The 22,765-nt window shown below is 43.1% G+C and overlaps 1 protein-coding gene across 2 annotated transcripts in view; it reads right to left on the reverse strand.

Annotated features, from left to right (window-relative positions):
- The window catches only part of srgap2 (SLIT-ROBO Rho GTPase activating protein 2), a 29,917-nt gene extending 7,716 nt beyond the window's left edge, over window positions 1-22,201 (reverse strand). For both annotated transcript variants that reach the window (XM_008296041.1, XM_008296040.1), the window contains exons 1-17: window positions 22,033-22,201; window positions 20,911-21,103; window positions 14,163-14,325; window positions 9,480-9,542; window positions 8,127-8,342; window positions 7,685-7,813; window positions 5,582-5,803; window positions 5,386-5,487; window positions 5,093-5,290; window positions 4,885-4,969; window positions 4,306-4,333; window positions 3,998-4,028; window positions 3,250-3,310; window positions 2,968-3,045; window positions 2,739-2,873; window positions 2,543-2,648; window positions 592-816 (exon numbers count right to left, since the gene is read on the reverse strand). In XM_008296041.1, the coding sequence (XP_008294263.1) occupies window positions 592-816; window positions 2,543-2,648; window positions 2,739-2,873; window positions 2,968-3,045; window positions 3,250-3,310; window positions 3,998-4,028; window positions 4,306-4,333; window positions 4,885-4,969; window positions 5,093-5,290; window positions 5,386-5,487; window positions 5,582-5,803; window positions 7,685-7,813; window positions 8,127-8,342; window positions 9,480-9,542; window positions 14,163-14,325; window positions 20,911-21,103; window positions 22,033-22,129 (2,132 nt within the window). In that variant the 5' untranslated portion in view covers window positions 22,130-22,201. The remainder of the gene's footprint in view (window positions 1-591; window positions 817-2,542; window positions 2,649-2,738; window positions 2,874-2,967; window positions 3,046-3,249; window positions 3,311-3,997; window positions 4,029-4,305; window positions 4,334-4,884; window positions 4,970-5,092; window positions 5,291-5,385; window positions 5,488-5,581; window positions 5,804-7,684; window positions 7,814-8,126; window positions 8,343-9,479; window positions 9,543-14,162; window positions 14,326-20,910; window positions 21,104-22,032) is intronic.
- Window positions 22,202-22,765: the final 564 nt, after the last annotated feature.

Genomic DNA, 22,765 nt, shown 5'->3' on the forward strand with positions numbered 1-22,765 from the left:
TACCAAATATGGTCACTTGCCCCATAAAGGGTTAAAGGTAGCAAGATTTTAATATCTACATGTCCAAAATAATGCAGTCATTCAATTAAATCTCCAAAATGTGCATTTTCTGAGATTACAGGTCAAAAACTCCAGCTATGCCAGAGTGATAATATTTTGTCTACACTTTCTACAGCGCAGAGTGAAAGCTGCAGTGTGACTCACAGTCTAACAACGGCACTGACTGGCGGTCATCATAATAACTGGTGCCAAGGCTTGTCATTATAGTAAAATTGAAAGTTAGCCATTGTGTGCAGTGTGGTGTGTGTATGTGCATGCTGTGCTCTCCTGGGCTGCTGTGGTCAGGCGGTACTTTAATCTTCTGTGTGATGGAGGGTAAGCTGATCCTCGTGGCCCCTTGGCCCAGAGTGGAGCCGACAAGCTGAGCCCCCCACGGCTCCCCAGCAGCCACTAAATCAACCGCCCCCTTTACTGTAATTAGATAAGACTTGAACAAGACATCCCCTTGCCCTTCCACTTGCTTTAACAATCTAAGTTCCTTCCCTACATGTCTTGTCAGTCCTTAAACTTTCCTCTCATATCAGCCCTCACCAGAAGTCATCTCCCGCTCCGGGGATGGTATAGATGGGGCCCTGCAGGTCCTGTGGCCCCGGAAAGATGTTGTCATGGTGGATGATGATAGTTTTAATGAGCTCGTTGACGTGGGCCTGGCAAGAGACCTGGTCGTGGCCTTCAGGGACAGACATCAGGGTGGGGCCGAAACAGATGGCCAAGTTGTAGGGGTCCATCATGTTGTCCTCGCTGTACTGAGACAGGCTGAAGGGCGGCAGAGAAAGCAAGAGTCATTTCAAAGAGCATCATCTCATTCGTCTGTCTCAAACATGTAATATACACGAAGCTGACAGTGCACACAAACAACCGTGACATGTTATTTACAGCCAACCTAGTGATGGGGAATGGATGAATATATGAAATTGCAAGAGGTCCAACAGTAAACACTACCCAGGACTGCGGCGATGGAGACTCTCTGATTATGTGTGTTTTAGTGAGTGAGAAGAAGGATCGAGGTGACTGTAAATCACTCAAGCAGAAGAAGAAGAAGCTCCCCCCTGTCTCCACATAAGCTGTCTGGGACCACTTGGTTTACCCAGGAGTCTCAAATGTCAGGTATCCCACATCCCATTGCTTTCTGTCTTTCACTCCCTTTTGTTACCTCCCTTTACTGAAGGGTTTAGTCATGGATTTTAAGGAGGGATTGGACAGAATGGAATGCACGTCTCCCTTTTTATCAGCATATGCATTTGAGCTTGTCTAAAATGTATGTTTTGCCCATTTCTTTGCATGGCTTTGACACTAGTACACTTTGATATGACTTTTCTTGTGGAATTTGCCCATGTCTTTAGAGAACTTGAGTTTATGTGACAATATGGAGCCCTCTGAGATGCTGTGTGCAATATCAACTGTAAAAACAAACTTGATTTGAAGAGAGGAAATTAAACTATTTCTCAAGAAGGAACACTTTCAGCTCCTTGAATACTGAAGGGCTAGTTATATTTTGTGCACTTTGACCTTTCATTACGGCCCATACTTGACTCCCCACAAAGGTTAAAGGATGTTTAGAATTTGGTGTGAGAAGGCCGAGTGAAAGCTGATGTTTATGGAAGACATGAGTGTGTATGGGGTAAGTGGAAGGGAAGACGGAGCTTCTTTAGCTGCTGTGAGTCAACATTTTAGGCCTGACTGCTTTCATAAAATGCTAGGAAAGTTTGAATTCATGTCAAATTATTATGCACAATTGTCCTTTCTTCTTGGACAAATGCAGTTTCAGGATGTTTAACTGAATCAATTCATGAACTGTCTTTAAAGGTAATATGATTTGGTTTTGCTGAAACACATTTGACAGTAAATGATACCATGCCATTTGACAGTTTTTCTCATCTGTGAACTTGGATATACTGAAAAACCTTTTTGTACACTGATTGATACTAAAAATGATTGAATATGAGTGTGGCATCCTACTGTGACCAATATTAACATTCACTGAAATGGTCCAGGAGTGAGGCTGTCATCTTTAATTACACAATTTGTTCTCAGCAGTAATAACAGTGATTCACTTCAGTCTTTTTCAGCCTGCACTCTGCGACACGCTGCCAGTAGAGACTGATGCAGGCTGGGAGCTCAGCTGAGACGATTTTGTGTTCTTTGGGGAAGATCATTGTAAAGCAAACTTGAGTGAAATGCATTGTTTGCACACTTGTCTGTGTGATTTAATGAACTTTAAATGAAAACGGACTCTTCAGTGTTTAATAATCTTCATAGCTTGTCGCTCACAGACTATTATATTAGAATGCATTTAATTCTGTGATTATTTCTTAGAACATAGCTTTTGATATTTAGCTGCTACCATTTTACTGTCCATCCATCTGGCTCTGTTTGTGAGCTCGCCCATCATCTATCCACAAGCACTGTCCCTCGACATGAACACACACTCGATACTGATGCACTCGCAGTTCAACAATCCGCTTGACCTCCTGCTACTCACTGGTTGAGGAAGGCAAACAAGTATCTCATGATGATGAGGGTTTTACTTGGCAGCGACTGCAGAACTTTCTTAATGTGGATTGCCCGCTCCTGGAGGCTCTCCATTGCTGGAAAATAACAAAGTCACGACACCCAGGAGATTAGTCACACAATTGAGCTCTTAAACACACAAACACAGAAACGGAAGGGACACATACAGACACAGGATATGAGGTCATGGAAGACTTCTTTAGGGAAGAGGGCGTGGTCCAGCCCTCTAAAGTAGAGCTTCAGTACACCAGCAATAGAGTCCATGTCATGGTCATTCTGGTCCCCAGCCAGTGGGTCCTCTCCTACATCCGGAAGAGAAGAGAACGGGGGAGAAAAGATATTAAAGCCCTACATAAATACACAATACTTATGCTTCCTGCTGGATTATAGTCTTACCTCTTTCAAAAGCGTTCTTGATGTCATTGACTTCAACCTGAGAGCCCGACACTCTGAAGATGCCTTCATGCTGCAGACCTACACACATATAAACACATGCTGACTGTTTTGTTTGTTTTCCAGGAGTTTGTAATTCTGCAAATATGGAAGTAAGAAGTTCTGGGGAAAACCCCCACCTCAAAACTGATTCAGAACCAATCACACTTGACATAAGAATGCAACCAATGAGCACACTGAAAAAGCAGATGCTAAACCTATCACTTCACTGGAGAATTTCCTCACCATGGCGACTGATGAAGCGGATGCAGCTCTCGACCATCAGAGGAATGGCTTCACCCGACTCCTAAAATAAGGGGGAGAAGAATTACTCCAGGAACACATGACTGAATGTGGAGAAAAAACAAAAACAAAAAAAAACCCAGCACACTTCTTTCCTCACACATGTCTGCACATGTTAATGCATCAGTGCACACATTTAGGAGGAATGGGTATCAGGCGTGGGGGAGAGACGGTGGGCGCAGTACCCAGCTGTTGCTAGGAGACAGCACCTTTTCCTTTTCCCTTTGTTTATTTGGGGTTTCCAGAAAAATGCAGGAGGTGAGGTCATGAAATATATATTGGATCATGTATGTACCCACTGTTATGTCGATACAATTGCGGTTTCATATGTTGAAACTATAATTTACAAGGGATCCCTTTTAACAAGGGATTTCTCTGTAAAATATTATATTATGGCCAAAACACAAGTCACCCCACAAGGGGGAGCTACAAACACGAGAGTCCCCAGCGGAGCAGTTGCCTTTTCATCACAAACTATTGATACAACTGTAGAAATAGAGGCTTATATTTAGATATTGGGTGATAATAGCTTATGTGATAACAACCAAATTGCTGTCAGCATCTATGTGCCAATACATCCTGTGGGCGGAGGATATTGTGAGAAAACATGTGGCTTGAGTTAAAAACAAATCTGCAATGGCTCTGACTTTGAAGCGAGCAGTCACTCAGAAACAAACACACAGATAATTACCTGCTTCCGTACTGCCGAGTTTCTCCGTCCACTACGCAGCGAGAGAAAGGGGAGAGAAAGATCGGCACTCTGTCATTATGTCTCCAGAGAAAGTCTATTTATACTCACAACTCTGGAAACGCTCTATTTGTATACACAGACACATGCACATGTGTTGAGAATATCTATAAACAGTGACAAGGAAAATAATACCCCTGGCTGCCAAAGAATCAAGCTTTAAAGCTGCTATGGTATATGCAAGTGTGTGCGTGTGTGTGTGTGTGTGTGTGCATATGTGTGTTTGAGCATATTTCCTTCACCACACCTACCTGGCAAGGCAACAGTCGGTCTTCTGACCTAAAGGAGGGAGAAACAGGAAGAGGGGGAGGGGAGTGAGAGGGAAGGGGGTTATGACAGAAAAGAGACACAGATAGGCAGTTATAGCAGGACATATGAGGAAACGGCTTCAGATGGAACAGAAAACGGGAAGCAAACTTCCCACTTAAGCTGTACACACACACACACACACACAGTTTAGGAGCGGTTTTCCTGCAAGGTTGTGGAAACACCGACACATTCGGCCCAGAGGAACACCCCCTGCTTACACTACAGTACACAGCTGCATCCACATATGGTCACTGTCACTGTGACCTCCCCTTCCACTCACAGACACACACAGCTCGTGATTATTAGATATATTAAAGTCATTCTGCCTCTCTCCACGGGCCCTGATGTGTCCCACTGCCCTGCTCGCCTCTCTGATGGACTCCCTGTTTAGCCTCCAGGCAACAGACCTTTCCTGAACCCATCTCTATCCTACTGGGGGGGCTCCCAGTAAACACACTCACACAGATGGGAAACAAGGACAATGTCTAAAAGCTATGAAGGACACTGCCATTCCCACTCACTCTCTCCGAGGGTCTTCTCGATGAGGTCATGCTTAGCCTCCAGCTTGGTGATCAGGTTCCTGCCTTCCAGAAACTCCTTCAGCTTCTACAGTACATGCAAAGACAAAAATGCCTCAGTCATATTTGTGCAGATTATGTTCATATATGCAGCCTTGTAAGTTACAGACTTGATCACACCAAACCATCTATGACAACAACGGGAACTGACTGTGAAGTAAAACTGCTCCGTCTCCTGCTGATTGGCCCGCCGTTTAGCCAGGCTGGGTTTGCTGAGATAGGATTCGCTGAAAGTAGACTTGACTGACTCCATGCTGTTGCTGTGGTGGAAGCACTCAGAGACGTCATAGTCCTCCACCGTCACCATGTCTTGAATGGTGGACAGGGTGGCCTCCATGGTCTTCTTCACCTGATGCACAGAAGTTGGGATTAACACACAAGTAAATGATGAAAGATTAAACAGATGAATGAAATGATATTAGAGGAAGCAGACAAATGACCGACCTCTTCATTCTCAATCTTAAGTGTAGAGAGGCGGGACTGCAGCTGCTGACACCTCTGGAGAAGCTCGCCTTCCACTGGCTGCTGTGCACACATCACTCCCATCTACAAAAACACATGCACGCATCAACAACTTTAACATATTATACCGCTGATGTTTAGAAATGCGCTCACTCTGACACAAACACCACAACTGTACCGTGTCTCCCATGTGGGACTGGAAGTCGAAGCGAGCTGGTGGGCAGAAAACGTTGTTGTAGGTCTCCATCAGTTTCTGTTTGTCCCCGTTGGGCTCCAGACTCTCGGCAGCTCCCTCCAGCGTCTCCAGGCCGGTGTGTTTGGACGTCTCTACGTTCTGCTCTGCAGACAAGTAGGTCCTCAGGGCGCGGTGCAGGCTGGCATGGTAGCCCAGGTCGCAGCACTGTCAAACATGCGGGCGCATAACACTTAACACTTGGTACAAAATTGAAGCATTGCAAAGATTGTCACAACTTTATAGGTTTGTCCCCTTGTGCTGCTCTGTACTTATGCCTTTCACAGCAGAGAGTGACAAGAAACATGGGGAGAGAAATGACATGCAACAAAGTCCTGAGCTGGAAATAAACCATGATTCTGAATTAACATAGTATGTGGCAAATACCATCTAATTGATAAACTTGACAAGTGCAGGACTGCAAGTTAATTACCACATAGTGTTTCAGATGTTGAAAGTTACATCTCTCTTTGAATGCCTGATATAACTTCAGTACTATATTGCATTTCTCATGTTTATTCATTGTTTCAATGTCAGTTGGTAAATGTCATTACGATTGGATCATTTCTAAAACTTAAAAAGGTATGTATTTTGTAATGCTGAAGATATTGTACATGAAAGATAAATGAACAAAGACAAAATCTAGGTTAGTTCTGTTCAGAGTGCTGAGAGTGCTGCTCCCCCAAACTCAAAATATCAAGATCCCTCATACAATCACAATGGTTTTTGATCAGTGACAGTCTGACCACTGGGTTTAAAAACAATTCACAGTAGTGATGTTATAACAATATCTATACACATTCATTCTTAAATTGATTTATTGTGTGTTTTTGTGTTTTGTCTCTTTTTAAATGCACAATGAAACACACTCAATGCAGTACAGTTTATATAACTCTCCTGTATGTTGTTCCTATTTTGGAGAGTCAGTCAGATAGTTAACGCTGCTGGATTATTTATTATCATATGTGTGTTATTAACATGACACCACTGTTTCATTTTAAAATATCACAATTACTGTCAATACTAGTATATCATGACATAACCTTGAGGTCATCTCTGCACAAAGGTTAGATTATGTAGATGCACAGAGGGCACTTCGTAAACGTGTGTTTCTGTTCAATTATTCATTGAGTAATATTTAATCATCACATGATTACTGCTGGGGCCTCGCAGCTAGAAGATCCCCGGTTTGCGTCCCGCTTAGGGTGCCTGGGATCTTTCTGCGTGGAGTGTGCATGTTCACCCCATGCAGCGTGGGTCTCCGAGTTCTCTGGCTTTCTATCATAGTCCAAAAACATGTTGTGGTTAACTTGCGATTCTAAATTGTCAGTAGGTGTGAATGTGAGTGTGCTTGGTTGTCTGTCTCTAAGTGTAGCCCTGTGATAGACTGGTGACGTGTCCAGGGTGTCCCCTGCCTTCATCCTAAGTCAGCTGGGATAGACTCCAGCCCCCCACGACCCTAGTGAGGATTAAGCGGTGTATAGATAATGGATGGATGATTTGTGCTTCCTTAATTCCCTCACAACTCATACAATTTAGTATTGTGTCTCCCTTGTAAATGCCAGATTCTAAAGCAAAACTGTTTTAAAAAGTATTTTTCACTTTAAAAAAAAACAAACCAAAAAAAAAACAAACTCGTGTTAAAAACAAAGAAAGAATCAATACAGTGCACACCACCTAGCTCAGTGTTGTTTGTTCAATCAGTGTCTGTCAGTTTGATGTGGAAGCAACACTTGCTGGTGGCAGGTTCATCAGTCCAGCAGGCAGTGAAGTGTCACTATCAAGCACAGAATGAACTGCTCCCATTCTATCTAGATGTTTTTGCCATCGGCTGTCTGTGGGGGGACCTAGACACACCATGTGTGGAGTCTTAGGAAAGCAAAAGGTCTCTGCCTTCATTAAGAGCACTGAAGCTAATGTGAAGAGACTGACTGAGGGGCCACCACTGGCTCAAACATAGCAACACTGAGATACACACACACAGAGCCCATAATAATGCCAACAAATGTTAGCTGCTCTCACAGACTAATATCGTTGGTTTGTACTCACATCAATGATGTCAGAGAGATCGTGGATGTAATATTTGAAGACACAGCCGTTGGTTGCCTCAAGAGCCAGCAGGTACTCGTTCCTGGCCTTGATGGCCTTCAGCTTGTTCTCTGTGTATTTAGCTTGTCTCTGATAGGAAAAGGAGAGCAGTAAAGAAACCAGGCAAGAAGGAAAGTGATGACAGAGAGGGAGGGAAAGGAGAGAGATAATAGGTGTTAGAGTGAAACGCCTCAGTATTGATTAGGGATAATAACAAGTGGGGAACCATGTTGCAGTGACAGGCTCCAGCTGTAGCAGACAAGGTTAGCAATAAGCCAGTCGTGCACTCATAAATCATTCATGAGACACACACATAAGTCTGTGTGACAACAGGTGGGGCACGCTGAAACAGCCTCCTTCCCTCCACTCGTTGCCCTTGATTTCCCCTCCCCGACCAGCTCACCTTCTCCTTCATCTTCTCGATTTTTTTGACACTGGACCGTCGGACAGGTTTCTCGTCTGTCTTGATGCTGGCCAGAGTGTCGGGGGAGCGCGGTGTCTGACGGTCATCCTGTCGACCCGAGCGTCCCATCTGCTTCTCCTCCTGCTTCTCTGCCTCCTTCAGCTTGGACTCGGCATTGATGCTGTCAGTGTTGTACATGTGGTATGTCTTCATCACCTGCGGAACAAGGGTTGGGCTTTGTAGATGAACACGAGTGTGTGTGTGTTTTCCCAGTGTGTCTTTTTCTTAAGTTTTGGCTCCGGATCAAAAGTAGGATTATGCCAGTCAGCATCGTGGAGACTGTGGAGCGATGGCATTCCACAATATTACAGGGAATGAGTCACACAACCAGCCTCCACTCATCAGCCCTAGAGGTGATGCTATGAGTTTACCATTAAGAGTTAAACACATGAAATGAGTGTGTGTGTGCATCGTCAGCCTTATTCCAGTGACCACCACCAGAGCCATTATTATGCTGCTCTGCTCAAACCCTCCGACAACATTGCAGACAGACACGCTGGTCTGCCTATGAGTATGCATGTGAGCGTCACTCAAACCAGATCTATTTCTATTTCTTACTATAGACTATAATTACAGCATAAGACTTGCTTTTATGGTGCCTGGTTGAGTTGAGGCCATAGTTGCTGTAGTAGAAAACCCACACACGCAGACAGAGAAACACACTGTGATTGCCTCAGTACTTTTGGCAGCACTGGGACATGTGGAACTAGACGCTATGATGCTAGTGTAAGAGGACCAAAACATCAGACAGGGAGGTTTAGCAGGTACAACGTTTAACATGATCACCATTTAGCTTTGTAAGCGTGGTATCATTTACTAAACACAAAGTACAGAAGAGGCTGATGTCATTAGTTTTGCAGGCATTTGGTCATAAATCAAGGGGGGGGGGGAAATCATATCTGATGATGCTGTTAACTGAAAGGACTCTGATGGGACGATTAAGTTGAGCACCAAATGTCATTGCAAATCTTTCAACAATTACAAGACAAACTGTGAACAATACCAGATTAAAAAGTTAGGGGTTCACCAGCTGTCTCCTTGTCATCTTTTTTAATGTCTATACTTTGTTGTGTCAGCTCATATTTGTCTAAGACTTTCTGCATTGATTTTAAAACACACTATGAAATAAGGCTACTATACAGCAGTTTCAGTTTCCTATGACACAGAACGAACCACTAACCCTCGAGCTACACGAGCAAGGCTTCCTCCATTACGCTGTATGAGTTGCAAGAGATCACAACCCATAATTATGGATTAAAATACTGTGAGTGTAAGGGCAGGGGTTTTCCTTACCGTGTAAAGCTCATTAAGAACTTTCATCAAGTCCTCCTGCAGCTGCACGCCGACCTCTTTGCTCTGAAGACACAGAGAGAGAGAGAGAGAGAGAGAGAGAGAGAGAGAAAAAGCACAGAATAATGTGAATATGCAGTTCTAACCAGAAGCTTAACAATATAACTTGCAGCTTCTACTTTCTGTTCATCTACCTGGTCATCTCCCTGCCAGCCAATTAAATCTATACCCACTGAGCCGTGCGTTCAACCAACTGCCCCATCATTAATCAAGGCCAGATTATGCGGCCGAACAAGAGTTGAGAAGCCTTTAATCCAGATAAATGAACAAGGCAGAGATGGACTTGATGGATGGGAAAGGAAGCCGCGGATACTGATCTCGACATGATAGCGGAGACGGCAAGAGGACAAAAGAGCCAAAGACAGAAAGAGAGATGACGAAGCTGCAAAAGATTAAAAACAAACAAAAAAAAAGAGACAGAGAGTGAAAAGTGAGAGAAATACAAGCACTATCATTCTCCAGATAAAACTGCCAGGAGCCATTAGTGGCTGATGACTTCACAGCAACACTACACACGCGAACACATACACGTGTATTCATAGCTTTTCTCAAACATTTGCATAAACATGCTGGGACTCTCCCAAACTACTCAAATTTGATTTTAATATTGATACAAAGAGAGGCATAAAGCCGAGTCAGGACAGTTTGATTTAAGTAGCTCAACATCACTAATTTGAACAATTAGATCAAGAAATCTCCTTCACAAAGTGCAATAGACTTCTTTTGAGACAGACAAATAGGCAACAGATGTGGTGTGAAAAGAATCGATACAGCAAATTTACAGTCTGACTTATAGACTGATTGTAAATATATATGATGTGTAGATTCAGGAGGATGTTGAGAAACTTCCAGCTGCCGCCAAAACAGATACGGCCATGTGACCTCCTCTCCAGTACAAAGAAAGAGTACATGCCACACACGCACATGGGAGGCAGAAGTCGCGCAAAACTTTCTCATATGTAGGAGAAAGGAAGTAAACACACATAAAGAGAGAGCACAACATGTACATAAGGGAGAGAGACAGACACGAGAAGAAGCTGAATGTCCCGGAAGACTAAGACCCTGATCAAAAACATCTGGAATGAGGCATCAACACCCGGCTCAGAGAAGCTCCAGTGAAAAGAAAATAGGGACACGAGAGAAATCTAGGGACAGACAGTAGCCCTGAGCTCTGGGAGCAGAGAGCAGAAGACGCATTATAAGATTTAAGGAGATCAGAAGACTATGAAGAGGCATTCCTGTTCAAAAACACGCAGGCCATCATAAGCACCTTAAAGTCTGATGTGACACTGATAGGAATCCATTGAGAAGAAGTTAAAAAGCATTTAATGTGATCAAATCTGATATTTTTTGTTAAAATTCTACCAGCACGTGGCAGGCCTGAAAACAAAATGTTACAATGATTGAGTGGAAATGAAACAAAGTCGAGAATTAGGGTCAGCAATCGACAGGCAAGACGGAATGTTAATCATGCTGCAAAGGTGAAAAGAGGCAGTCTTGGTGATTTATTTAATGAGCTGATCTGAAGAGAAGGTAGAAATAACAGCAAGAAGTTTCAGTTTCCTCAGCAGACAAACAGACCTCTGATTCAATAAAAAAAAAAAAAAAAACAGAAAGAAAGAGGCAAGAACAGAGCCCTGAGGTACTCCAATAATTATACAGTGATCCAGTGTCAAGGTGTGGTTTCTGAAGTAAAGGTCCCCACTAGTCGCCTTTAAAGTAGTGCAGACGGTGCCACTTATAAGTGATGCAGTTCCCAAAAATGTGAGTGATTTGTCCTGATTCAACTCTACACAAGATAATATTTCAGGAGATGGTCTCAAATCAGTTTTTTGATCTACTGGACAATCTGTTCTGCAGAGGTAGCTGGACATGAGGAATTCTTTTTTTGAATTTTTTTCTTAATGCATCTATTTTCTGCAGATAAAAATCTAAAAATAAAATGTAAATGGCAAGCAGTGAAAACATAACTGCTTTAGAGTGAATACAGTCAATTGTGTTTGCTACTCCTACTTCAGAAGGAGAAATATGCTGGTTTGGAAGCAGACAGAACACGTTTGTAATTCAATACACACTCATGCTAGGAGAGGTTGAAACCTTGTAGTTTTGATTTATTCCATTTGCTTTTGAAGCTCCTGCAGGCATGCGCAAGAACATGCGTTTCTTCAGTAAACCAGAGTGTACACCTCTTTAAACATCTAGTTTTTTTAGTGAGAGGTGCAACTGAATCCAGGAGATTAGAACGGGATGTGTTTAAGGCTTTGGTACAATATTCAACAAGGTTTGCCATTTCGTTTATTAGCCCAAGCAACACAGGAAGGTGGAGAAGCTTCATTTAATGTTAAACAATTGCTTAAAGCTGTTTTTATACAAACCAATCAGTCACTTAGAGTTCATACTGAAGAATGAATTCCTTTGTCAGTGAGACTTTAGTAAACAGTGATCCATCAGAAATTGGCTAATTTGTAGAGCTACCAGTCATTGACATAATAAGTAAAATAACACCCCTTAATTGTTTTAAATTTTGACGCCATTAAAATTTGTATGCATATAGATTTACACTTTTAACTGACTTAGACAGGTAAGAGGGGGACAAGTAAGGGGAAAATTAAAGGGAGGAGAGGGAAAAAAGCAGAGAAAGTAACCAAAAAAGAAAAAAAAGCAAAAAAGGATGAGGAATGCAGAGTGAAAGCAAAAGCAGATTTTGCCAGCGCATGTTGAGCATCTGTCTTCTCCTGGAAAGAGAAGGGGGTTGGGGTGGGTGAAAGGTTTGTAGGTGAACTGGTAGGAAAAAGTTAAGGGTGGTAAGGTGAGAGGTGGCTTATGAAAGCAGGGTGGAGAAAAGGCATGAAAGAGGGAGTAAAGGAAAGCAGAGGGACGGAGCGACATGGTAAGAGATTTAGGGTAGCAAACAAAGAGGTAACAGAATAACTGAGGTCGTCCCGCCCTCGCTCTTTAAAGTGCTGTCAGAGGCTCATATTAGGTGACAAAAACCAGACCACAGCCAATCAAAAAGCAATCAGCCATGGCTGAACCTTCCGATCCGTCAACTGCGGGTGTTGACCTCTGGACTTCTTGTTTTCCCCTGTGGTGGTGTCGTCCGGCTCAGCAAGACTGCAGCATTAACTAGCAACTAGCATGCATTATTAGCACTGATGTCTGTGGTCATGCTGACATTGTGTACTCATTAATAGAGCTTGGTTCATTAGTGCTTCCTCTCTGTAACTGATAAAATCTCTCACACCCCCCCACACTGTGCTAACAGCATCATTCTGCATCACTTTCCATGCTGGACCGAAGTGTCTGAGATGAATGTGTCTGCTTTATATGAGCTGCGGTGTGCATCTCCACGAGTGGTGCATGTGTGTGCTTTGTGTGTCATGGCCCCTGGCACGACTGGTATTCATGCAGATGACTGCAAATGTTATAAATGGACTAATTACCCACTTAATTAGCCATCAGAGCATTCTGTGTGTGTATGTGTATGTGTGCAGCCTGTTTACGACCCAGACATAATGGAAGCAACCCTCCTGCCAAACAAATAGGCAGTGTTGGAAAAAATGAAAATGGAAATCGATGTCCGTGACTCAAATGAGAGTGGGAGTTTTTTTTTGTACTGGTGCATCAGACGAGCAGTGAAATGAGGGTGGAGGTTTGTGTGTGTGTTCCCATCGCCTGTGATCGGACTGTAGTTCAAAGACAAACTATCAGGTTGGAATCAGCAGCCATGACATTCCACACACAGACGGCTTCACTTTGCCGTCTACACACACACTTATCTTCCCATACCTGTGAGGGCTTTCCACTGATTACATTCTTTCCTTGCACCCATCCTTAGCTCTCCTCACTCTGACCCTTACCTTAAACTTAACCCTGAAGAGGAATTGTAATACAAAATCCAGACCGAAGCTCTATGAATTCCCCCTTTGAAGTGAAAACTGTAAGTCAAAATTACATCATGTCGCAGAAATGCTGTGAAACTCCCATAAAACAAAAAAAGGTGCATGTAAAGCTAAAGGTGAAGCGGTAAAGGTTTTAATAAATGCATTATCTTTGCAAATTTGCCTCCCACTGTATGTGTATTTGGTCTAATATGTCCATCCTGGAAATGAACAACTGAGGAAAGCTGCTCTGTCATGTAAAGCCCCCTCCTCTCTATTCCTTTGGTTCTCTGTTTTTCTGTTTTCCTCTTTCTTGTCTCTTTTATCTCTCAAACTAGAAAGGCAAAGATCAGAGGAGACAAGAATAAGGCTTCTGTATCAAACACAGACGGTATAAACTCTCCTGGCTTGAGGTTCAGCTGACTTGCTGTCAGTCAATAAATAAGCCGAGACAGAAAACAGATGCTGAGGAGACGGACAGACGTAGCAAAAATATGACATGGATTTAGTATATCAGGCTACAGATTCGGAATTCTCTTGCTCCTTCATTGTTTGAAGCCGAGGAGGAGGAGCCTCTACCTACCAGCTGCACCTTTTCAAAACACCTCTTCACACGTGAGAACAAAAGGCTTACAGTTGGTAGCTTTAACACTAATCACGGAAACCTCAATAGAGAATGAAACAATCGGAAAAAAACAATCTGAATAAAGCTCTGGTGTGTCCGTGTGTTTCAGTGTTTTCAGACCTTCTTGAAGAGGCGTCCTGAGTCCTCGCTGATCTGTGCAAACCGGGGAATGATGTTGTTGAGGTAGAGGTCAGACAGAGTGGCGTGGTCGCGGCTCTCCCTCTTCACCTGAAGCAGCAACAGGTTCCAGCAGTTCACCGGCGATAAAATGCTCTGCTCCTTCCTACACAAACACACAAAGACACAGAGAGAGTCTTTAGATGTATTTGAGGGCCTCCGAGCATATTTTTAGATAAAAGACTTGCATTAAGTCTCTTTCATCTTCTAAATTCAGCTTTTGTTTTGCTCATAGTACCACGCAGGTTTACTTCATGTAAATTGTAAAGACAAGCCTACTGTGCAAACTCTTAATATAGACATGGCAATATAGAGAGAGAATTCCCAGGTGGATTCAAGCATAAAACAGCTACCTTCTCTTGTACACACACACACACACGCACACACACACACACACACACACACACACACACACATTGGGTCGGTAAGCCAGCCCAAACAGGGGATTCAGCCAGGGTACAAAACCCAGCAGGAAGAAGTAGGCTCCCCCACAAGCACAGCTGTTGCCGAAAGAAATGAGAGAGGAGAAAAGGACTGAAAAATGAGGGAGCTTGGAAGGCTGTAATCATTTCACTAACAGTGTAACAGTTCAATACTGTTGCATTGTCTTTGTTTCAAGTGCCCATAAAGCCATTACACAAAAGCAAGGCTGTTAATGCGCTGCTTACATGACAACACAAACGCTTTCATGGGGTGTGCACACAGTATGTGCGACTATATGAGTGTGTGTGTGTGTGTATGCAGTATGAGTTATGGATGATCCATGGATGATCTAGTGGGTAAAATGGATTATGAGTGAGTGTAAGTGGATGAAAGAAGGCCTTTGTGTCGTTAAGAGCAGCTTTAACTGGATAGAGAGAGCAAAGAGCTGCAAGGCATTTACATCACACACACACACACACACACACACACACAGATGGGGGTCACAGAAAGTAGAGCAGTGACCAAAGCATACACAAAGTCGGACGGACAGAGAAAGTCTTTGACTTTACTGAGGGGTATAGAGTGGGGGTGGTGTCCATGGGGAGGGGTGTGAGTGTGTGAGGTGTAAGTGTGTGTGGGGGGATGAGTCATTGATGTGATAAGCTGGTACTGGCTGTCACTGGTCAGATGGTCAAATGACTAACGAATTGAGGATATTAATAACAATGTTGAAAACAAAAATGGAAAAAAAAAATCCTCCTACACACCTGTTAGCTCAAATACAGAAACTCTCTAAGCTGAAAGCGCTGTTCATGTAGACATATGTGCGTATGTGTGACAGTTTCTCTTCCAACTTCTCTCTGCTGTCCATTTGTTTTCCGGTGTGTCTGCCTTCACTGGTTGCACAACACAAAAAAACAGGGCTGCAGTTCCTCTGCCGTTCAGCGTCTCTGCCTCCATGTGACATGTTGCCCTGAGTCCACCAGTGATGAACCGCCACCGCAGCACTGGGTGAAATATCACCTAACGCTCTCTGACCCTGAGCCATCACAAGGCCAGTACTGAAATGTCACTGGTTCCCCAAAAGGTCACATGGTGGAGATGCTGTCCATACTATTACACAGACTTCTCTGGATGGAATTATTTCCATTATTTTGTCCCCAGCCATAATAAAGTCTTTACAGAAATTGTAAATACTCTGGTCGACAATTCTGTAAACAAGCATGGTGACGCAAGTGAAACCAGTGATCATACAGGAGCAGAGTAGTTTTCAAATTTACATTAAAAAAATAAAACAAAATCAAAAAGCTGAATCAAAAAGAGGGTCTTTTTGAAACGTTTTTTGCTTTTGACTTTTTGCCTTTATTCGATAAAAAAGTAGAGAGAGAGAGAGACAGGAAAGTGGGAGAGAAGAATGAGGGAAGGACCAGCAGGAAAGGGCCATGAGCAGGACTCGAACCCATGACCTATGCATCAGGGACAATAGCCCCTGAACACGGGACGCCAGCTCAACCAGTTGAGCTATCATGACACCTGACCAAAAAAAAAAAAGATGATTTTTTTTTTTTTTAGGAATCCCAGGTTCTTATGAATCTGAAAACTGCACTCAATTCAAGAGGAGATTCTTGATATGTCATCTTAGACATAGGAGCCGTTTCTCCAAATAATTACAATCATATGTGACAAAGCATTTGTTTTGATCGTATCAAATATCTAATTATATGACCCTAATGACTGAGGATTTAGACAGACATCTTTGTCGTTCATTGTATTGCTTTCCAACTGTAGCCTTGTTTTTCATTGCTACCATATTATACATAATAAAACAAATACAATGCAGCATCTATTATTTTTTTACTTTTTATCACAGAGGGATACGTTTTTGCTTTTTCAAAAATCTCTACAACAGAATGGATCATGAAACAACCAAGTACGTACTATATATATTGGAAATGATCATGGATGTGACTTGTCACGCTGGTAACCCAGAAAAGGGAGGAGAAGCTTCAAACATGTTGTGACAGGGTAGTATTTTAACCCAAACCATGATACTCTCTTAACCTAACCAAAGAGTTTTGGCGCCAACACCTAACCGAGCTTCTAACATGTAGTTAGCATTGTAAAAGGGTCAATTTAAACCCCAAACTTTATATTTTTATAAATCTAATAGCTTAGTTTTGGTGCCTAAACCTAACCAAACAGCAAGTGAAAATGAAAGGAAACAGCAAGTGAAACAAAACACAAGTCTAAATATAATGGTACTGGGACTTTCACCCAGTGTTCAGGCTGAAAGTCCTAGCATCTTAACTTAACCACAACCACCTCTACAACCTCGACCGCCGACTCTGTAGCTCTTTGAAAGTGGAAACGTTTCTTACTGTCATACCTTACTGGGAGATAATATGATTCTTTCAAAATGTAACTGAGAAAGCAGTTTAGTTGAAAAGGAACACTTTGGAGATAGTGCGGAGATATGGAAACATAAACACACACACACACACACACACACCCATACTCAACAGCCTTAAATGAGCAGAGCCTCAACAGATGCTAAACGGCATTTTTTTACTCCATGAGCTGTCATACAATCATATGATCACATCCCAAAAACCGCAACGAAGTAAAATGTAGCTTTGTGTTGTGCAAGAGGCTGCAGCTTATTTACAGAGAAACTAGCCGAATATTTAGCATAAGGATAGACTTTGATTGAGTGTGCAACTTGTGAGGGCTTTTCCATGTGACCAATCAGCCTGTCAGCCTTGGGGCACAAACATACGGACACACACAATACAGTTAAACCATGTAACCCCCTCAACCACTGCTGTATGCACTCTGCCAAATAGCACGAATACCAGGGGTCTCCACGGGATCAACACACTCACAACCCTCACACCCCGCATTGCTTGGAGCACCATCAACGCCTGGCTGTACAGAGACACAGCCACAGGCACCCCCAACACACACACACACACACAGACACACACACACACACACCTACATTCAGATGCACACAACATTACACACGCATAGCCGGAAAATAGCTGAAATTCCAGCGTGGCACCCAGACTGAGCAGCAGCAGATGCAGGGAGACTGCTGAACACACAGATGTTCTAAGAAGGGTAAAGCAAAAAGAAAGCAGGAGATGAGCGCAAAAACAGATGAAAGATAAAGATTGAACACTTTTAAGTCAGAGAATTATCATTTTTAAAGCCTTTTGACATCTTGATAGATCATGATGTGAACAAACCTGCTGCAGCAGCTGCAGTAGCAGACCTGCCCGACTACATATTTCACCCTCCGTCCGTTGCCCTCCCTTTTCCTCTGCTTTCATTCCCTCCCCCAATATGCAACACAGGGAAACACACACTCTGCAACTGTCTCAGTATTGATCTGAGCTGGAGGGTGTGTGTGTGTGTGTGAATTTGTGTCTGTTGGGGGGTATGTCCTTGCGTTTGGAATTGGGTTTCGTTTAGAGGACCTATTGATCCCTTTTAGTCTGTGCCTGTGCGTGAGAGAGCATGAATATGGGTTAGCCCCCAGCAGAGGAATTAATATTTCTGGAAGGGTGCATGACGCATAAGAAAAGAGAACAACAACAGTGCAGGGAAAAAGAGGAAGGAGGCTGTTGAGGAGGTCGTAGTTAACAGGAAGTCAAATAGAGAAAGAAGACAAGCAGAAGAGAAAGAAAAAAAAAACCCTGTGCTGCTCAATAGTTTAGGTAATTTTGAAAGATCCAGTCTGTCAAAAAAGTTTGAAATAATGCTTCCTCTGTTGTCATGAGCAACCGAAACACCTGTCCAATTAAATACACGTCAAAGCTGGCAACCAAAGGAAAAATGTTCCAAATATTTGCTTAAAAACATATTCCTTATTTGTCTAAGCAATTAATTTTACAAACATAAAGTAGATCAAACTCTACTACAATAACAAAATGTTACATTGGTATTCTGGGATTAAAGATGCTGCTGCACAATTATTCCTTCGTCAAGCCAATATAGAGGTCTGTGCATTCTCAGTGCCATTTCACTGTTTGTCTTGGACTATACATTATACTGCTTGACCGAATTTCATGAAACTTGACGAACAGCTGGGAGAAGCATGAACCGAATCAATTTTGGTGCTGATCTAGATCACTTTATTTAAAATTGCCAGATCAGGCTTTGGCCTTTGAAAGGATTTCGCTCACTTCTAGTTAAATTCTGAATTTGTTGCTGATCAGTGGATGAATTCACATCATCTGACAATCATCTGAGTAACTAACAATCACTGTCCTATTTATCTGCAAAATAGCCTCAATTACTGCAACGCAATAGGAACCATGAGACGAAAATATGATTTTGTCCAAATAAAATGCTGAAATTTGTCTGTTAATACAAGGATACCTCCAGAAACAAAATCTTAAAAAACAAATAAAAGTGGGTTTGAAACAGTACGCCCACTGCACATGTGCCAGGAAAATAAAAGGAATGCTTGTTTTGAGGAGAGGTTGTGTGAGGTGATTACCGCTATCCACACCTTTGTAATCCATCATTATAAGAGCTTTATTTGAAACAGTTGCTGCCAGACTTGGGTAGTGCTTTGATTTATACATGAATTCCATCGATGGCGCCCAAACACAGCGGGAAGTTCCAAATCCTGCAGAAATCCTGTGCTGTGTCCTCCCACTGTGCTTGGGACAGGAAGGCAACAAACTCTGATAGCCAGCTTCTATACTTTGCTGCCGTATCCTGTAAAAAGTGCAAAGTCACAGCCTGCGTTTCAGAAGCATCCACCGGAGTCATGTGTGCTTTTTCTATGTTTGATGTTCAAGGCAATGCGATCTGTCAGTGTAGCAAATTGATGTGCATCCTTTTAGTGCAGATCTAACTGCGTGCACATCTGCTGTCCACATCCAAGGTCTGAATCGGTCAGCTGACGCAGATGCAGAAACCATGAACTGGCCTTTCGCGCTGCTACTCACGTCTCCATGGACTGTTTAATGATGTAAAAATGATACGGCAGTAACGATCACAGAAGCCTTCAGACCTTTCAAATCAGCAGCAGTGATCAATCATTATATGCATTTCCACTTGAAGGGTTCTTGCCAAAAGGCAGACCAAGTCTTCATTGCATAAATCCGTGTTTTCTTGATTCTCTAAGTACTCTTGTTCCTCTGTGAAGCGTTTAGGGTATTGAAACATACTCGCTGCTTAGTCAATTTCCAAGTCACAGGCTAAAAGGCGGACGAGTTAGATGCAAAGAGGCACAATTATCTAATTGGAAAGTGCCCGCTGCCTCCAGCAGTGATCAGTAGCTCTGTCGAATGTGTGTGTGTGTGTGTGTGTGTGTGTGTGTGTGTGGTTGATGATTAGCTAACAGTCCAATGAATCTTTCCCCACAGGGAGACAAACCGTTCTCTCTCCAAAAAAAAAAAAAACAAAAAACTGCCAGATAATTTATACAAAAACATTAAGCTGTTAAAGCTGATTAACTCCAGTGTGAATTTGTATGCATTGTATGTGTTAATGATGGAGTGAGAGAGAAATACAGACAGACAAGACAGAGACAGAGAGAAAGAGAAAGAGAGGCCATCTTTGGTGAGAGAGAATCCCTGTTTGGGCAAAGTTCCACTCACGGCAAGACACTACAAAATAGTCAGAGCACAAAATCACCACCTGGCCATTTCTGGCAGAAGTTGTAGTTCTTCTGTCTCTCTCTCTCTCTCACACACACACACACACACGCACGCAGACACACAAACAGACACACACACACACACACACACAAGCGCAAAGGATCTCACAGATAATAGAAAAAGCATCAAAATATAATGTCTCGGCTATACATCACTTGGTTTTCTGACGGATCAAACTGGGTGGAAGTGAATGATGCAAGTCATTATTTTACAGACTTGCGCACTAACATGACCTCAGTTGCAGTCCCTATCAGCCATTCTTCCGTTTGATTTTCTTGCCTGTCTCTCTACTTCTCTATTCTCAGGAAGGAAGTCGTCAGTTTCTGAAACACTATGCTGGTTCAAAAGCTAAATAAGGAAACTGGGTGATTTTTATGTGACTTGGAAAGTTTAAAAGGGAAGGATATTAGCTGTGCATGATGCCTGAAACTGCACATACGCAACATGTTGTGCTCTTGTTAGTTATGTGAAATAGCGTATGTCTTGTAAATGCAAGACAAATTTAAGAAAAATATTCTGATAATTAGGTGAAATCAAACCAAAACCTGAGTTGCAGCTCAGTGTCCAAGTGTGACAGTGTGACTGTCTCTTACTTGAGTAGATGATCCTTGGTGCTGCGCGTCTTTGTAAGAAACCTTTCAGCCAGCTTCTCCAGGTTGCGGCTGTAGTCCATCTCGATTTCGGCCTTCTTTCTGAAGAAGTCCTGCAGGTCCTGAAGCAGCTGCACCCTCAGCTCACATTGCTGGTCCAGACACTTGAGCTGCTCGACCAGCTGGGCACGGATCTCTGCCAGGGGTGGAAGGAAGAGGGACAGGGATGAGTTTAACTTCTTTTTTCACTTTATCATGTTAGCTACAAAACAGGTGTATATAACAAACTGAAGCAGCAAAGGATAGCCTGAACAGAAAGTTTGTTTTGTTTCATTGCATTCCTCAAATCAAAAGGCTTCTTTTCTCTAATAATATGAACAACAACCAATTATCCATATATCCAGGAAATAAGCTGCACACACTTCCTTTGGCTATGTAGCACTATTATTAAGATACGTGCCATGACAATGTGTAAGACGTTAAAAGTGTAATGTCTTTTCTCTTTACTGCTGGTGTGGATGACTGGATGATCCAGTGGAACACCTGGCAGAGCCCTAAAGTCTTGGCTGAAATCCATTACCCTCCCACCGGTTCGTAAAGCACAGACTGCTGAGCGTGTGCGCACATCATCATATTTATACGCATATGTGTATGTGCAATCAGATATCATCATCCAAACACAGATCTCCAGAGGCAGTCATTTATCCCAGCTTATCACTTTTCATTTTCCTCCTGCCTCCTTCCCCTCTCCCTCCTCCACGCTGATCTCCAGTCTGGCCTCAAATTAATAGAGTGCACTCAGTGCAGACACACTCAGTAGCCATATTCAATCACTGGCTACAAAAAAGTCCTCTGGAGAATCCTGTCTGCTGCAGCCATAGACCGGGACGCACAAAGCGTTTGCAGCAACATGTGCACACATACACATTCAAGGACGCGCACATGCACACACAAGGGTGATAAGCTGGATCAGTGCTGACAGCTGACAGATTAATGCTATGCTCTCATAGCTGCCTGCCAGTGCTGAGTAGGCTGCATATGCATCCTTTTCAAGAATTAAGAAACAACACACATACTTTGCCAACTGTCAACTGCATCATGACTGGTTCAAAGCAGCTCTCCTACCTTTACAGCGCTGGCTGTAGAGGAAGCGGACGTTTTTGGAATCCATCCTGGTTTCAGGGCAGTATGGACTCCCTTCACTCACATTCACACAACTCATTCAGACACACGCACTCTCAAAGGCAGACAAGAGTCAGCCGCCTGTCCAGCCGACAGCGACTGTTGATGCGGCCTTTGTGTTTAACAGCTGAGAGTGCAGTTTCTCATTACCACAAAGAGAAGTGGGATATCTAAATGTGTCTGTGGCCACCCTGCTCCTCCCACTTCTCTGTCTCTCACTCATAAACACAGACCTAAACATTGTGCCGCTAGCCTGCGGCTGTGTCCGCTCACAGTCATTCTTTGCTGATTAAAAGGGCAGAATGGAGGAGTTTTGTGGCATTATGGCAGCACAGCACAAACAAATGCATGCACATAGTCTGTTTGTGCGCTAATGACCTGGTGTGAATATTTGCTTTGACAACATGTGCTGTTGTCTCGTGGTCTGTACATGTGCGTGTTTGTGTGTAATTATCCTATTGCACACTGTTGTCAATAATGGCAAGTGAGTCAGTGCCCGCCCCTTAAGGCCGTGACACAAAACCTCGAGATAGTGGCCTTGTAATTAGCCAATCCAAGACAACAACAGGCAACAAATGTACAACACCTCAACTGAAAACAAGATCTCCCGTCTACAAGGAGGAAGCCGACACAAACCATACGGTAATCGGCATGAAGACAGCTTGAGGTGTGGAGG

This window comes from Stegastes partitus, unplaced genomic scaffold (genome assembly GCF_000690725.1).
Source record: "Stegastes partitus isolate 25-593 unplaced genomic scaffold, Stegastes_partitus-1.0.2 Scaffold1096, whole genome shotgun sequence".
In the NCBI taxonomy this organism is placed as follows: Eukaryota; Metazoa; Chordata; class Actinopteri; family Pomacentridae; genus Stegastes; species Stegastes partitus.